The sequence below is a fragment of the Parasteatoda tepidariorum genome, chromosome 3, assembly GCF_043381705.1.
Source record: "Parasteatoda tepidariorum isolate YZ-2023 chromosome 3, CAS_Ptep_4.0, whole genome shotgun sequence".
Taxonomy (NCBI): Eukaryota; Metazoa; Arthropoda; class Arachnida; order Araneae; family Theridiidae; genus Parasteatoda; species Parasteatoda tepidariorum.
The window spans coordinates 61,782,608-61,799,971 of record NC_092206.1 but is presented as its reverse complement, the minus strand read 5'-3'; the positions used below and the strand labels follow the sequence as shown (position 1 = coordinate 61,799,971).

The following is a 17,364-nucleotide window of genomic DNA, read 5'->3' as shown; positions in this document are numbered from 1 at the left end:
TAATAATTTTACATTAGTACTTAAAGTATTTTTTTTAAAATTTTATTAAAATTCTTTCAATACTTGTTTGTTTTATAATTTGTTAGATAGTCAGTGTCATTTTTAAAGAAATAAATCTTTAGTCAATTTTATTTTCAAAAACGAAAATAATAATAAATAAGTAAAAATATTTTTACATTTATTCAGTACAGAATTTGACCATTAGTTAATACTATTTTATATTATTTTAAATAATTAAATAAAAGATGGTCTAATGATGTTTCAAAAACATGGGTTTTTTTCTCCACTTTTTTTTATGCATGTATGTAAAATATTTTGTTACAGTATTATTATTTTTAAACCAATAAATCTTAAATCATTTTTAATTTAAGAAGAATGAAATAAATCTTGGGTTTGCTTTTACTTTAACTTCTTTATTATTTTAATTGAAAAAATTAAGCAATGATATTGATATTATAGTAGAATATGTTTAGAATTAATATTTTCTTTTGTAATAGATTTATTCCTTTTTATTTATTTTTGATTGATTTCCCATAGGTAATTTCTGAACATATGCTTAATCGCGATGTCTAACGGACGATGTATCACGATTTAAAATTTCTGACATCAACCAGTTCTTATCATAGGATTTGGCAATTAAGCTACAATTTTAATTATTTGGCTACTATTTTTGCTACTATTTTTGATAAATTTTTGCTCCTATTGAGGCAACTATTTTTATAGTTTTAAGCAACTATTTTCATGCTTGAGGATACTAAAAGCAACTATTTTTGTTCATTATTTACTGTGGTAACCCTGGAAATATGCGTAAGGTTATAGGATCGTTGATCGTTGTTATAAGATCTGATACTTCACTTTTCAATCCTAATTAAAGGCACATTAGTATGCTCTCAAAACAAGTTAAATCCAACAATTTATGTAAAGAGTTCATTTATCTTAATTTGTTTAGAAGTCCTAGTTTAAATAACAATAATTAAAAATTATTTTGCTTTTTATGTAAAATCTATTGATTTAGTAAATTTTGAAAAACTCCAACTTCAAGGAAGTTTTTATGTATATATATATATTAAGTTTCTGAACAATTAAAGATTGATTAGCATTTTGTCATGTATTATGTTTTTTTCTAGCTCTTAAAACGACAAGTTAGTCAAAGACTTGGAAGTGGACCTGAAGATGCTGCTCAAATTAAATGCCATCCATTCTTTAGAAATGTTAACTGGGATGATGTTTTAGCTAAAAAGTTGCAACCACCTTACGTACCAGAACTGGTGAGCATTCAAATATTATGTAAACTCTTAATTTAGAAACATATTTGAAAGGAAAATAATACTTTAATGATTTGTATTAATTTTACGCTTATGACTAAAAAAAAAAAAAAAAAGTGATTGTTCGGGAAAGCTGAATCCTACCATGTGATTTTCCAGCCTGTAATGTTTACAAAACGGTCCGACTACAATATGAGGCAACTTTATTTTTGTTATGTGTGGAGGTATTGTGAGAGTTGTTAAAAAGTTATGTTGTACTAAAGTTATTGCATGTCAAAAATATTCATCTAGTATTTAAAGATATATCTTAGCACATATAGTATTTTTAAATGGGTAATAGGAAATATCTTTTAAAATGCCTGTGGATAATAGGAAATATCTTTTAAAATGCCAATTTCCTTCCATTTTGGTATTTTAAGTTTAATTTTTTATTTGCATTTTTTCGATGATTTTTTCCCCTTTTTTGTACTTAACAAACTTTTAAAGATAGAGTATTATTCAATGCCAATTTATCTTTCAATGACTTTATTAAGTGAAATTATATTGCAAAGGTAATGTTAAAGGTAATGGTAAAGGTTTTTATCATTACAAGGCATACTGTATGTATAGGTGTATAAGTAGACTTTACAGGCCCCCAAAATTTTATAAAAATCTGGGATCAAATTATACACCTGTGAAAAAAGTCAGATATTCGTTAATATTGATGCCTTATTAACAATGAGAAAAATATAAATAATTCTGCATCTATTAACCAATTTTAAGTATTTTTAATGTTATATACAGTGGCCAGGCACCTTGATAATCAAGCCATTTTTCAAAATTTGAAATTTTTCGCGAGCAGCAATTAAATACATATTTAAAAGGTATGCAAAAAAGGTAATAAATTTTTTTTTTTACATAAATTATATTTATTGAAAACATATAAGTAAAAGTACAAAATAGGCATAGTGAATTTAAATCTTAAAAATTAAACACATTTATTTTACTTCTCTTGATAATTCTTTAATAATTGGTGACAGCACTTCTCAGTAATTCTTTGAGATACTGGTTAGTTAATACTAATTGTTTTTTTTTTGATTTTAAGAATTTTACAGTGAAATAAAATGATTCGCATAAGTACGTTGTTCGAATATTGAAATAATTCGACAAGCATCTCTATTGATTCTAATTCTCCAGATGCTTTTTGGGTCATAATTATATTGGAAATGGAAAACTCACCTTGAATTGAACAACGTTGCACTTAGTCTTTCATATTTGTTCTCAGTAATTTAAAAGACATTTTGAAATGCATAAGGAACGATAATAATTTTTTAAAATATAATAGCACAAAAATGAAAAGGTAACTCGGGTACATTTATTGAGAGCCACAAATACAGTCAAACCCCGCTATAGTGAACACGGTTTTTGGTGAACTCCCGGATATAGTGAACGAAATGTTTGATCCCGTGCCTTGCTATACACGGATAATGTTATTTTTTGTGGATATAGTGAATCAAAAAAGTGGGGAAGTTGGATATAATGAACTTTTTTCTGTGAATATCTCATCCCTAAACAAACCAAGCAGATGTTTCCAACCCAGAGGCAGACGATACACCTGTAAGGTGTCAGTAGGATCAATATGCATTTTCTGTCGGAGGGAATGAGTAAATATTCATTATTGGTCAAAGGGTTGAGCAATAATATGTATTGATGAGGCCCTCATTTCAACTCATTTTTGCTCTCAGTTCAGTTAAAAAAATCCTGCAAACAAGTGTCTCAAATTTAACTATGGAGAGCATTAAACGTAAACGTTCTCCATTGATGATAAAATGGGCATAATCAGAAAAATTGAAAATGGGTGCAATCAAGCAGATATTTGCAGGGAATATAAACTATCAAAATCTGCAGTTTGTAACGTATGGAAAAATAGGCAATTAATAATTTCTGCTCATGAAAAAAATTTAGATGGCAGAAAAAAGTTGAGAAACGCAGATCTCAAGGATGTTGAAGAAGCATTAAGGAAGTGGTTCACCAATCGAAGAAGCCGCAATCTTCCAGTATCTGGACAAATGTCGATGAATTTGCTAAGCCATTTTATGAGACTACTTTTATGTGCTCGAGTGGCAGGTTAGACAGGTTTAAGAACCGGAATAACAGAAATTCAGGAAAAATTATCTGAGAGTCGGAAAGTGTTTCCATAATGTTGTTGAACATGTTGAGGATTGCTCATCAGCTAAAGATTGCTAATTTTTTTTTGTACACAAGACGAAGAGTAATGAAAAAAAACAAAAAAATTTTTTACTACTACATATCTTTCAGTCATTTATTTGAATGATGTGTAATAAAAGGAAGGAGTTTGGGAATCATTAGTTAAATCACCTGCGTAACGGATATAGTGAACTCCCCGTTATAGTGAACCAAAATTTCGGTCACTTGAAGGTTCACTATAGCGGGTAATTTTTTAAAGAGCCGCATGTGGCTCGCGAGCCGCAGGTTGGCCACCCCTATTATATACAATTAACTATGCATTTTCTTTCATCAAATTTTATTACTTAAAAAAGGTTTTTTGGAAACACTTTAAATTATATTCAGAAAAAATTAAGAATAAGAAAAGTTAAGATAATTTATTCAATCATAGTTTAGAATATATAACACAATGAAAACTTTTAAATCATACCGTAAAGCTAAAAATGTAAAGATATCAGAACATCATCTGTGTCTGGTTCTCTAATTTTAGTATCTTTATTTGAGTGCAAATATATATACAGAGAGAGAGAGAGCAACGTGCAATACTTTTAACTTTAAAAAATTTTGCAGTCTTAATAATTGTTTTAAATAAATTTTTTTTATCTATTTTATTTTTCTCATTAGTCGACTTATACACCCGACGTATCAGAAATAATCACTTAATCAAAAATAGGGGGTTGATTTGCACACAGAGAAGTATGGTAACACTGCAAGCAGGTAAGGAAGTTAGAATACTGACTCATACGTATAAACCAGGGTTGGGTTTTTGCCGTCAAAAACTGGTTTTTGACATGACAGTGGTAAAAACCGTGTTTTTACCGGTAAAAACCGTCAAAAACCTACTGTTTTCTTTAATTTATGGCATATAGCGGACAATATATTATTTTCACATAATTGCCTTTATAAATGAATGTTGTAAATGATTGCTATTGATTTTGCAACTATATACATGTATTCTTATAGAAGGATATACATTCATACAGAAATATTGTAATATACTTATTGAAAATAGTGATACTTACTTTTATCATTATAGCTTGATTTGCAAAGGATTCAAAATTTTGCACTTCTTAATTGTTAGAAATAAACAAACAAACAAAAAAGCTTGGAACTATTAATAAATTCAAGAACTAAAAAGAAGAATTTAAAATTTGGCATTTCTTAAATATTAGAAATAAGCTAAACAAAACTTTCAAAGCTTGTAACTACTAACAAACTCTAAGTCAAGAATGACTTGACATTCTTCAGTAATGTAATATGCCAAACAAAATGATGCTTGGAAATGTTGAAAATTTTGTTTAGTATCCTAATATTTTACTTCAAATAGTATGTTTTGATATAATCATGTTGGGAAAATGCAAGAATCTGTTCTTAAATATCTTTTAACAACTTTTTTTCTAATTTTATTGCCCAAAAATGAATTAATTTTAAATTATAAGCAGTTAAACTCAAAAATACAGTTTTACCAAAACTATGGGTTTTTGACAGTTTTCGACGTTTTTGACAGAGGGTTTTTTGACATGACGGTAAAAACCATGGTATAAACCGGTAAAAACCGTCACGTGTCAAAAACTTGCCAACCCATAAATAAACACAAAACACTTTCGGAATGCTATATTTACAAAAAGAAATATATACTCAAAAGTGACTTATGTGTTTATTGGGTGAATTATGTGTTTATTAGGTTACAAGTTAAAGTTTTCTAGTATTTTTTGTGAATAAAATGAGAAATTGTGCTCCATGTGCATCTTCATACCTGCTAAGTCTCCTGTTTTTTTTTTAAACAAAAACTCCCGTATTTTACAACTATCTCCCATTTACCCGTATGTTCTCAAATTTCTTCTTCTTTTTTTTTTTTTTGCTTTACGAAATCCAGTAAATTATATAAGAATATTACAAGCATGAGATCTGTAATCATCACCTTTTTGATTTATTCTATGCTATGTTTAATAGACTATTAATTTTATTATTATATATAAGTAAGTCAAAAAATATCAGATTTATATGCTTAAAAAATGTGTGTTTTAGAATTAGTTCTATACTAGTATGTTACTGAAACTTTATATTTCCCAATAAAGCAGCATTTTTACAAAAATACTATTAGTAAGTCTGTTGAAAACAAAATAGTCATCCTAACTTTATTTCAATTTAATTTTTAGCATGTTTTTTTATTTCTATTTTTGTTTTATTTTATAACTGCACTGTCTTTTTCTTCATTTTTGCAATCTTGCTTATGATTTTTTTCAATTCTCTGAAAATAAGTATTATTTTGCAGATAAGTGAAGATGATGTTTCCCAATTTGATCCAAAATTTACTAGTATTGCTCCATATGATAGTCCTGACAATACTACTTTGAGTGAAAGCCAAAATCAATATTTTAATGTAAGTTGGAACTATCATTATTTCATGGCCTAATGTAATGTTTCATTTATTTGTAAGTGTTTATTTTTTTAAAATTCATTTTCAGGGTTTTACTTACATTGCACCTTCTGTCCTGGAAGAGATGAGAAGATCACCTATGAAATTTGGTATTTGTCCATTTAGGTATGAGTCTAAGTTATTTAATATTTTATTATTGTAATGCATATATTGCTTTATGCGTCAAAGATTACGATTACAAAATATTTTTTTTATATGCAAAATGATTGGCTGTTACATCAGGGTTGCCACAGGCTACTAAAATGCAACTATTTGCTACTATTTTCGGCCATAGGCGAGCGACTATGGCAACTTTTTTTTTGCCTGAAAAGGCTAAAAAAAGCAACTATTTTCAGGAATAGGCGACTATTAGGAGACTTTTTTTTACTCTTGGCGAAGTTTTTTCGCGAAAAAGAATGTTACTTTTGAGAATGTTAATAAAAGAAAGCAAACTTTAATACAATCATTTATGCCTAAGAGCCAAAAATTTAAATTTCCATTGAATTTAATAAAGTACTTGTTATATGTTCTCTCCGAGGGGCAGTTTTGTTATTTTTAATTGTTTTTTCCTTCTATTAACATTCATATTTTATTTAATTCGACTTTTATTTAGGTACCTATTTTCTAATATGTATACCTTTTATATTTGTACAAAACTTTTTTTTAATTGGAGCATAGTTAGGACTGGGCGATAAATCGATGTATCGCGAAATATCGATTTAACGCATATATCAGTAGGCCGATGTAGTGACTTTCGTTTTAGGCGATGCATCACAAATCTGATTTAAGCCGCCGGAATTAGATTACAATCACAGTTTAACGATTTAATATGCAAGGATCCTTCACTAGGCTATCGCTGTTACCGCACTAACGAAGACGATTTTGATTTCGTCTAGCTGCAGAGATGTGGATAGCGTTTTGCTACTAAGATGATGTTAGTTTTGTGATGTTGAATGACGGAGAGCGAATTGAATCAGAACACCCGGTTTCGTGCGAGGATCAGCGTTGTGACATAGAACGCAATGGATAGTTTCTTTATGTCCATTTTTGTCTTTCGGATTTTGCATTTTTTGAAGATTATTTTTAATGGGACTTAAGTCATTTTGCGATCGTGCATTTTATTTCGTCGGAAATAATTGTCAGGTTTCTTGTAAATTATTTTTAGTGAGACTTTTGTAGCGATCGTTTTGTTCTGCATTATTTCATAACATTTTTTTTCTGTCTGGGTTTAAAGATTCTTGTCAATTATTTTTAGTAGACCTACTGTTACTTTGCGATTGCCGCACAATCGCTGTTATCTTAAATTTTCGTTCTGAACTCAATAGATCAAATCATTGATTTTTTTCAATTATTGTTTTTTATTTTAAGCGATACAATTTAATAGCAGAGATGCCAACTGCTCTGGACACGCCAGAATAATTAAAAAAAAAAAAAAAACGGTAAATAACTACAAAGGAAATTTTGCAAATATTTGACTATTTTTGCCTGCTTTTTAAAAGGTATAGCATGACGTAAGTGCTATAAAGTGGTGAATTATATAAGTCTACGAATTGTTCAGAAATAGTGGAGGATAAAAATCTACTAAATTGAATTTATTAAACCAAGACTCACAATTGATAAACTACCACTTTAAAATATATATTTGTTGTCCGGAGCAAGTTGGCATCTCTGCAATAGGGGTATTTTGTATTTAACTTTGTTATAAAAAGTTTTTTTAAAATTTATTAAATGTAGTTAAGTATAATAATTTGATGGTTTTTCAACCAATAAATGCTCAGTTGTTTTTAATTATAAATAAATTAAAACAAAGCTTACCTTTACTTAATTTGCTTTGATTTTTGAAAAAATGAAAACAAAGTTTTAAAAAATTTGGCTATTAGTTAAAACAATTTTTTTTTTAATTAAATAAAAGGTTTAGTAATGTTTTGACGTTTTTAATAATTTATCATTAGTACTTAAAGTATTTTTTAAAAAAATTTTTATTAAAATTCTTTCCATGCTTGTTTGTTTTATAATTTGCTCGATAGTCAGTATCATTTTTAAACAAATAAATCTTTAGTCGATTTTATTTTCAAAAATGAAAATAATAATAAATAAGTAAAACTATTTTTACATGTATTAAGTACAGAATTTGACCATTAGTTAATACAGTACAGAACCCGTTATCCGGAAATCAGAAAACCGGAAAACCAAAAAACCGGAGCGAAATTGGATAAATTTTCTCGCCATTTTTTAAAAAAGAATTTTTTTTACTCGTAAGATTTTACGATTTTTATTTCTTTTTTTAAAGATGTTTACCTTACCATCATTTTAGAAATAATCATTAGTGTACTACTTCATCGTTTTTTCTTATTTTTAAGATTATTTCCAAATTTTTTTTTTTTTTTTAGTTGGGTTTAACAATAAAAAAAACGGCTTTTTGTAGCGATTCAGAAAACCGGAAAAATCAGTTATCCGGAATAGCGATGGTCCCGAACGTTCCGGATAATCGGTTCCCTACTGTACTACTTTTTATTATTTTAAATAAGTAAATAAAAAAGGGTCTAATGATGTTTCAAAAGCATGTTTTTTTTCTCCAACAAATAAATTTTTTTTTTTTTTTCCTAAAGTGAACATTTCTTTGGTTTGTTTTCCACTTTCGTTCTTTTAATTTGTAATGCATGTATGTAAAATAATTTGTTACAGTATTATTATTTTTAAGCCAATAAATCTTAAGTCATTTTTAATTTTAAAAAAATGAAATAAGGCTTGGGTTTGCTTTTACTTTGACTTCTTTATTAATTTAATTGAAAAAATTAGGCAATGATATTGATGTCATAGTAGAATATGTTTAGAATTAATATTTTCTTTTGTACTAGATTCATTCCTTTTTATTTATTTTTGATTGATTTAAAGATTTCCCTTAGGTAATTTTTGAACACATGCTAAATTGCAATACATCAGTATATCGTGATGTCTAACTGACGATGTATCACGATTTAAAATTTCTGACATCACCCAGTCTTAATAATAGTATTTGACAATTAAGCTATCATTTTAGTTATTTGACTACTATTTTTGATAAATTTTTGTTCCTGTTCAGGGAACTATTTTCATAGTTTTAGGCAACTATTTTCATGCTTGAGGCCACTAAAAGCAACTATTTTTGTTCATTTTTTACTGTGGCAACCCTGTTACATCTATTCTTTTAGTTGATTATCATGTTATTATTTAATATTTTAACTGATATTTTGCTGAATATCTTTTGTATTATGATGCCGGCTGCTTCATAATAGGTATTTTTGTATGATACTATACCATATATGCAATGATTTATGATTCTGATTTTTTTACAAGGAATTTTTGCAATATGATTTTTGAAAAAAAAATTTTTTTTTTGCTTAAATATTAGCTCTAGTAATATGGCAAAATATGCTGGAAGTGGAATTAACTTTAAGGGGTCTAAACTTTGAACAGTTCTTCTAACTCAACTGTTGAGATCATAGTTTTTAAATTGCAGCTTCAGACATATTATGAGGATCTAGACCAGTGGTTCCCAAACTTTTTAGCCTATTGTCCCCTCGATGCCACATATCTAACTAAGTAAACTATGTACAAATCAAACTACATCTACTTAATGTTGAGTGAAATCTATTGCTCTTCTTTCTCACTTTATTTTACCGTTCAAAAAACCTATAGTTCATCTTTGGTTCATCAACCTATGGTTCATCTTTGGAAAAACTTCCTTGTACTTTCAGCTAAAGGATGCATGTTTGTCATAGGTCCGAAAATGTTCAATCTATTTCTTTGTTCTGAGAGATCTGGAAGGCAGATCTTTGTTTAACCTAAGTATGACAAGAAAATTCAGAAACTTTAATTTTTTTTATTTATTTTGCTATTTTTTAAAATTCTTAATTCTTTGAACTCTGAACAATTGATTTTACTTACATTTTGGATTTTGATCTTCACTAGTTTTTTATTGTTTTCATTTATTTTCTTCTTGATACTCATCAGTCCCTGAGAATTATCGCCCTATTTAGGGGAGAAATCGCCCAGGCAATCACCCTCTCTTTGGAAATGACAATAAATAAGCAGTTATTTAAAATTTTTTACTTTGATTTTGTTAACTTGAAATAACATCCGCATTAATTAGTTAGCATAGTTGAAGTAAGTCTATCTAATCAGAGAGATTTCATTTTCATGGTTAGATTTGGTCATTACTTCAACTGTTATTAATATATTGCACACTGTACACAGTACAGGAAAGCATCTAAAAAGTACCGGGTGGGAGAACAGGGAAAACCTGAAAGATACAGGAAATTTAAAACTCGTATAAAATAAAAGCAAAATTTCAGGGAATTTTGAATTTTTCTTTACAAATTCGGAAAAAAAAACAACAGGGAATTTTATTTATTTTCATCTTTTTAGTCAATTTTCTTGAGATAAATGTCGATTAAGCCAAACAAAAAAAGAAGGTTGATTACCATAGCATTGTAAATGAATTTAACAGAAAGAGAAAATATCTATAACGCTGCAGAAATTTAATACCTGCTGATAAATTTGCTGTCCAAGCAGAGAAACAAACTATGGCAGTCTAATAGTTTGAGAAAAGCTTTAAAAGAGAAAAAAAAAGTTGAAATGCAAGAATTAGAGGACATAAATAACTGCAAATTATTTCACAAATCTCTATCTATATGAAATATTTGTTGAATACATTGCAAGTAAACTTTATGATTTATTTATTATATTATTTTTATTTTTTTTTGCATGATATGCCTTCTTAGATTTTTCTTTTGTATTCAAATTTCAAAATATAACATTGGTAGACTTTGGAAAAAATATCTTGTGCAAAATATATACTCTTCAAGTTCTTCATAATAACTGTTTTTAAACTCAAAAGTTTAGTTGTGCTTTTATTTATTTATTTTTGCTTTATTTAATTTTAGTTTTGTAGTTAATAAATTGTAAGAGTAAAACCTAGTTTAAATTTTATATTAAAATTTTTTCTTTCCTAAATAGTGCAATATTTATTTTTTTTAATATTTCACATGGCATTAAAAATATGGTCTTGAAAATTTTGAACTCCTTGGATTTAATCTTTGAATTTGCCTTTGATTACAGCATTAGTTTGCAGCTCAAACATTTTTTGTGGATATTACTTGAAATTAGAGTTATAAATGTGTGAGAAATAAATATTTCTTCCTGGTCTTAACAAACCACCTCAATCACTGAATCACAGAAAGCCGATTAAAAAAAAAAATTTATTTCACTGTGTGAAGGTTAAAATGTAATATTGATTAAGTGCAATGATATCTTTATTTATTTTTTTAGTCCCCGAAGAGTGTCACCACACCAAAATAATGATCTACAAACTTCACCAATGCAAGTAGAAGAAATTGTGCTACCTGTTAATACTCAAAATGATGAATCTGAATTGCCAAGATCCCCAGCAATTCCTGTTAGAAAAGAGCACAGAAATCCACACAATTCAAATGTATGAAATGTTTGTATTTAATTTTGCATGTCCGTGCATTCTTCTATTAATTAATTTTTTTAGTTTACATAATATTTCAATAATATAATAATCAATAATATAATATTTCAATTTTTCAGAGGTAGTTCTCTGTACCTGTTATAGAATTAATAAATCAGCTAAGAGAAATCAGGTAAGTTAATTTTCTTTATTGATATACGCTAAGTGCAGTGCGAAATGCAAAATGTGCTTTCTTTGATATGTTTATTTTCCAAGTGCCTTTTGGCAAAATTGAAATTGGTCTATTTTCCTATTTAATAACATGGGGAAAACTAAATATTTGATCTAGAAAAATCTTGCAGTTATAAAGTTTTGAAATATCCAAAACTAAAACATTCAGAGGATTAAGTAGTTTTTTTTTCTCATAATTTTTATAACTTAAATAGGTGACTTTTTAAAGTTTTAAAAAGAAGTTAATTTGCTAAATAAAGAAAAGATTTTAAAATTTTTTAATAAGATTAATCATAGATTTTTTTTTTAAAAAAAGAGTAAAACTAGAAAAATGTATGCACGTGAAATGTTTTTCTGCAAAATAACTTATCAGCTGATAATCTAACAATTTTAATTGTACTATTTGATGATATATACTAAAATGATATGCTGGCTTATACTCTGCTGATGTTTGATTTATAGTAAGATTTTTACACTATATTCAGTTTCTCAATTGAGGCTAAGGCAAATATTAAAATGTATTAAATAAATGAAGTATGATTAAAAGCTTTAAATTTATAAGAAACTAGTAAATTTTTACCTCACGAACTTGACTATTTTTTTTAATCACTTAAAGAAACTAATAAATTAAGCTTCATAAATGAATTATAATAAATGAAAAATTTTTCAAAATTTTTTTTTTTTCCAGCTTGACCAATTTAGTATTATATTATCTTTAATGATTTAAACATGAGTGCTTTTTCAAATCTGTGGTTTTTCTTTATATTTATATTTTGTGGCATTTTTATAATCAGCATAGAGTATGGAAGTATAAACTGCAGTGTCAGGGGTCTGTCTAGGTTTTTCTGAGAGGTACCTATTTTGTGAAAATGTTGACATAATTTGTGAACAATTAAAAATTATATTAAAAAATATGGATTTATCGTTTCTTAAGGGATAAAAAAAAAAAATTTTAAGAAAATGTATTTTGTGAAACTACCATTTTTCCTAAAGTTGAATTTGTGAAACTACCGTTTTTCCTAAAATTGAATTTGTGAAGGTACCGCTAAACGGTAGTAAATTCGGTCTGGACAGACCCCTGAGTGCATATGCTAGAGCATAGACCAGCAAAAATTTATCAGTGGCACGGAAAGTCAATAAATAACAAATAACTTCTTAAAATTTTGACTTATTTAAACTATTGTTTTATGTTTCTAAATATTTTTATATTTAATGACTTAGTATGTTTCTTGACAGAAAATTCTGATACTGTTTATACAGTAAAGGCTTAACTATCTGAAATTTATCTTTTTTAACTAAAGATAAATTGGAATGTTCAAGAATGCACTGTAAAATACCTATCAATTCCTGATAAATGCCCTCTCCTTTAATTTCACTCTATTATAAATGCATTCAGTTCAGAAAAACGATAGAGCTTAAGAAAATGCAATCACTAGTTCCTAAGGCTTAACCAGTAACTAGTAGATTTTACTAGTTCATACTCATTTTCCCTAGCCTTAAAGTATGTCTTTATTATGTTTTTTTATATAAAAAGTTAGTAAAGTGAATTTTAAAATTCACCTTATTGTAACTATAATTTAATGGAAAATTGTAATACAAATAATGTGTAATGTTCATAATTTTGAAGACATATATGCTATTCGACCAAAACACAAAAATACAAAACAACATTTCAATCTTTTTCATTGATTGCTTGTTCAATAATAATTTACTATATGATGGTCCAAGTTAAATTTTAGTTTTGCTACCCCTCAGTTTTTTTACTTATCTATCTTTCGTAATTTCATGGAGGACTATAGTTTTTTCTAATACATAAAATAAAATTTTTTTTCCAAAAAAGGGAATATTAAAAATTGCTCAAATATCTTAATGCTCAATTATCCGGATTTATCAATTCACACGCATTTCAGATAGTCTAGTTTTTGCTGTACATGTTTTCAATGCACTTTTTTTTCGTTACCTAATTCTATTTACTTTATTGTTTTAGAATTTCTATGGATACGTTTATGTATCAAGAACTTATCTTTCTGACTGGGCTGTAACTTTACTACATTGATAAATTTGTACATCCAAATATGTTTATATGATTGCTGTAATGGAAGTCTTGTACAGTCAAATAATGTTCCCAAAGTGAAATCTAATCAAACACATTTATGTCAGAAATATACAATTTATATTTTTTGGTTGCCTGTAGATTTTTGTTCAACTTTGGAAAAATGTGTTACTTTTTTCATTCGGGCATTTTTCTTATCAGCTTTATCTTGTTTGTTACAGGTCAGTTGTATGATTTTTAATAAGTAATGTGCTCAATTGAAAATATTAATTATGATTAGAAAACAAAGAATTTTCTATTGAGCTAATTTTCTTAAAGCAATTTTCTTTAGTATATGCATGCATGCATAATTTATTTAAAATATGCTAGTGTCTGTTCCAAATTTTAAAATATTGACATTCTGTTAACTTGTATTAAAATATTGATGAATGTTAAATAGATTGATGAATAGATTAATTTATCTAAATGTTAATTAAAATACTTTTGCTTTATTCAGTTTAATTCTTTAGATAAGTACTTATATAAATCTTTTAAATATTAGCATGCCTAACAAAGTTAGTTGCTCTTTCTCATTTCTTGGTTGCATTTGATTTCTTGTTGCTGATTTATTAAAATATTGATGACCTTAGAGAAATACTGAGGACTTATTCTCTTAATTTTTAGAAGGGAACGATACATAATTTCAATATAATGGACAGTACTTGAATTTTGCTTATTTTAATTTCAAATATTTCAGAAGACTGCTGCTAACATATATTTTCTTTTATTAGTTTGAGTGTTTTGGATTCAGAGATGTAAAAATCTAGATTGAGATATATTGATTCATTTTACTGATTTTAGTGGTTTTGGGATTTAATTAAATTTGTTTAAACCATATTCTCATGCTTTCCCCCACCTTTATCATTTTGTTAAAATGCTCTTGTTGGAATCTCTTTCATTTTGATAATCAAATTAGTGTTATCTTCAGCTTTTTTTTCTTCATATTGTGTAATCATTACTTAACAACTTATAACTTGGACTTAAGCTTTCATATTGTTGCTGCTTTTTAAAATATGTTTTAGCAAGGCTATATAAGCATAACTATATAATTGCTCATTATAGTGCTAATAATATTGACTGACTTAATGGAATTATTTGTTGTCACGATTTTTCGAATTTTATAATGAGTAAAATTGTTTTAATGCTTTTTACTTTTTTTTGTAGAACAGTGTTTTTGTTGAATTTTTTTATACTTTAAATATTTTATTCTTCTAATTGCAGGGTGCAATGAAAATAACCTAATTTTAAAGTCCCATAAGACATGGCATATTGTGCAAAACATAAAAGAAAACAATTAGTGTACATAATCAGCAGTATATGCAGTTTCAAAATCTTTCTCCTAAAAAAATTATTTTACTGTTTCAGTTGATAAATATGCTAAATTTTCTATCAGTGACTTTTGATACAAAATTATTTTTTTTAGAATTTGCCTACTTTACTATTCTAATTGCATTCAAAATCGGTTATGTTTATCACAAATTTCTTTATTTTTCGCCATGTACATTTTATGTTTGGGGGATTTGAAACAAGTTATTTTATTTGTACCATGTACATTTTTGTTAATATTTTGATAAATAAATGTTAACAAAATGCTGATAAAATATGTTGCTATTATTTTTGCTTTGAATCATTAAATTTTGAATTTTTATTTTATTAGTATTATTTAAGATTTTAGTTGCTATGTGAGCAGCTGTAGTCATGTGTATATAGTTTTTGCCACTTAAATGATTATTTTTGATTTTGTAAGCAGTTGAAGTGATTTCTGTTGTGATGTTTGTGTTATTTATTTTTTTAAATTTTTAAAGAGCATTTTTATATGTACATTTTGTAAAGTGTTGAGTGTTTGTAAATAGATAAGATGGTTTATGTACAGTTAGTTTGTTGCAATTTATTGTCAAAGTATTTAATGTAGCTTTCAAATTATTTTAACAACACAGCATCAGGAATATGATCTTAAAAAAACCCCATTTCAATAGCAGTAAAATAATTTTATCACACGTGGGAAATGTGATATAACTGGGATCCGACATTTTTTTACTAAACTATCGATATCATTTATTCTAAATTGCATAAAGCTATTTGCAGACCATATTATTTAAGAGAACAGTGTAAGCCATTTGTTTCACAATGTTCTGAAAAATTTGACTTGACTGTGTTTTACTGCCCAAAATTCCATTTCCTTAAGTTAAATATCTTATTACACTTCTTTTAGCTATTATTTATTAATATTAGAGCAGATTTGGCATCACAAAATTTTTCCATTTTCAAAAAGCATTTTAAATGACGTAGTCAGATGAAATTGGGACCTGTTTTTGTAAGACAAAATAGAGTAGCACAGAAGGCAAAGTTACTGGCAATGCCAAGTCAAAATCTAGGATGATTTCTATACATGTGTGAAAGTTGGGCAGATGAAGATTGATCAAAGTTTTATTTATGATTTTTGTTCTTAAACCTGATTAATTCACTAAATGTTAAAATTTACTTATGTTCTTAAATTTTTGAAATCCAATAATGGTAGATCTTTACAGTTCTCCCATTATTTTAATATATGCTTAGTTACATTCAACAAGTTTGTTCAAACTGGGAACTAGACTGTCTCCAAATAATGACTAATTTATTCTTCAAAATATAGCTTTCTTTTTACATTAAATCGGTATTATTTATTTCTGGACTTAGATATCCAATTTATCATTCAAATAAAAATGAAGCAGTTTTATTCTCATAGCTGCTTTATGTAAAAAAGAAAAGATTAACTCAAGAACCTGGCTTTGTCCCACACAAAATTGCTATTTTAAGTTGTTTCCAAATAGGGTGTAATCGGTCATTTAAATAATTGAATTGAACTGAACCAAATTTTAAGCCCAAAATTGGTAAAACTGAATTATATTTATTAGTTGACTTTGTCAGTATTACCGTACTTGTTAATCAAAACATGCTTTCAAGATTGATATCTACATTCTTAGCTCACTATTTAGAGATCGCTCAATTTTTTAAAAATTTGTTTCCTGTTTATATATAAAAACATAAAATGTTGTGTAAAAAATTTATTTTGAAGGCAAAATGACTTTGTTATATCTTAGAAGAGTTGAGGTTTCTTTTTATTGTCTATTTTCTTATATTTTTTAAGGAATTACCTTTCTTAAATAAGTTTTTAAAATTTTCGATTTGCACTTAATATTTAAATGTCCTGTTAGTGTTAATTTTAAAAACGGAAGTGTTAGATGTGCAATTTCATTAAAATTAAGACTATGTGCAATACAGCCTAAAGTCGTTTTTTTAAAAAAATAATAATAATAAAGAAAAAAAAAATGGATGTTTGAGATATATTTTTAGGAACACTTTTAAGGTGAACAAAAATCTTATTTTATTGCTGGTGCTGTAAAAATTAAATCCCTCAAATAATTTCAGAAGGGACAGAAATGTAAAAATTAAAAACTAAAATATACTGTATATTTTCATATCCGATGGACCTTCCGCACATTTGTGCATGTACCCGATATGCTTCTATTTAATCCAATTAAGGGTGCGATTAGGAAAAAAATAAATTATTATTTAGAATGATGAGCGCTGCGCTTATGTGCCATAAAACTTCACAAAGTGCACATCTTAGTATATCACTCCTTCCCAAAGTAGTCTTGTACGGAGTGGTAGTTTTTGCTTTAAAAAACAATTAGTAGTT

The 17,364-nt window shown here is 27.2% G+C and overlaps 1 protein-coding gene across 2 annotated transcripts in view; it reads left to right on the top strand.

The window, feature by feature from the left end:
* LOC107451200 (ribosomal protein S6 kinase beta-1) overlaps positions 1–16,979 on the top strand; it is a 39,483-nt gene extending 22,504 nt beyond the window's left edge. For both annotated transcript variants that reach the window (XM_016067218.3, XM_016067219.3), the window contains exons 12-17: positions 1,128–1,268; positions 5,767–5,874; positions 5,960–6,036; positions 11,221–11,383; positions 11,503–11,555; positions 13,581–16,979. In XM_016067218.3, coding sequence (XP_015922704.1) covers positions 1,128–1,268; positions 5,767–5,874; positions 5,960–6,036; positions 11,221–11,383; positions 11,503–11,508 — 495 coding nt within the window. In that variant the 3' untranslated portion in view covers positions 11,509–11,555; positions 13,581–16,979. The remainder of the gene's footprint in view (positions 1–1,127; positions 1,269–5,766; positions 5,875–5,959; positions 6,037–11,220; positions 11,384–11,502; positions 11,556–13,580) is intronic.
* Positions 16,980–17,364: the final 385 nt, after the last annotated feature.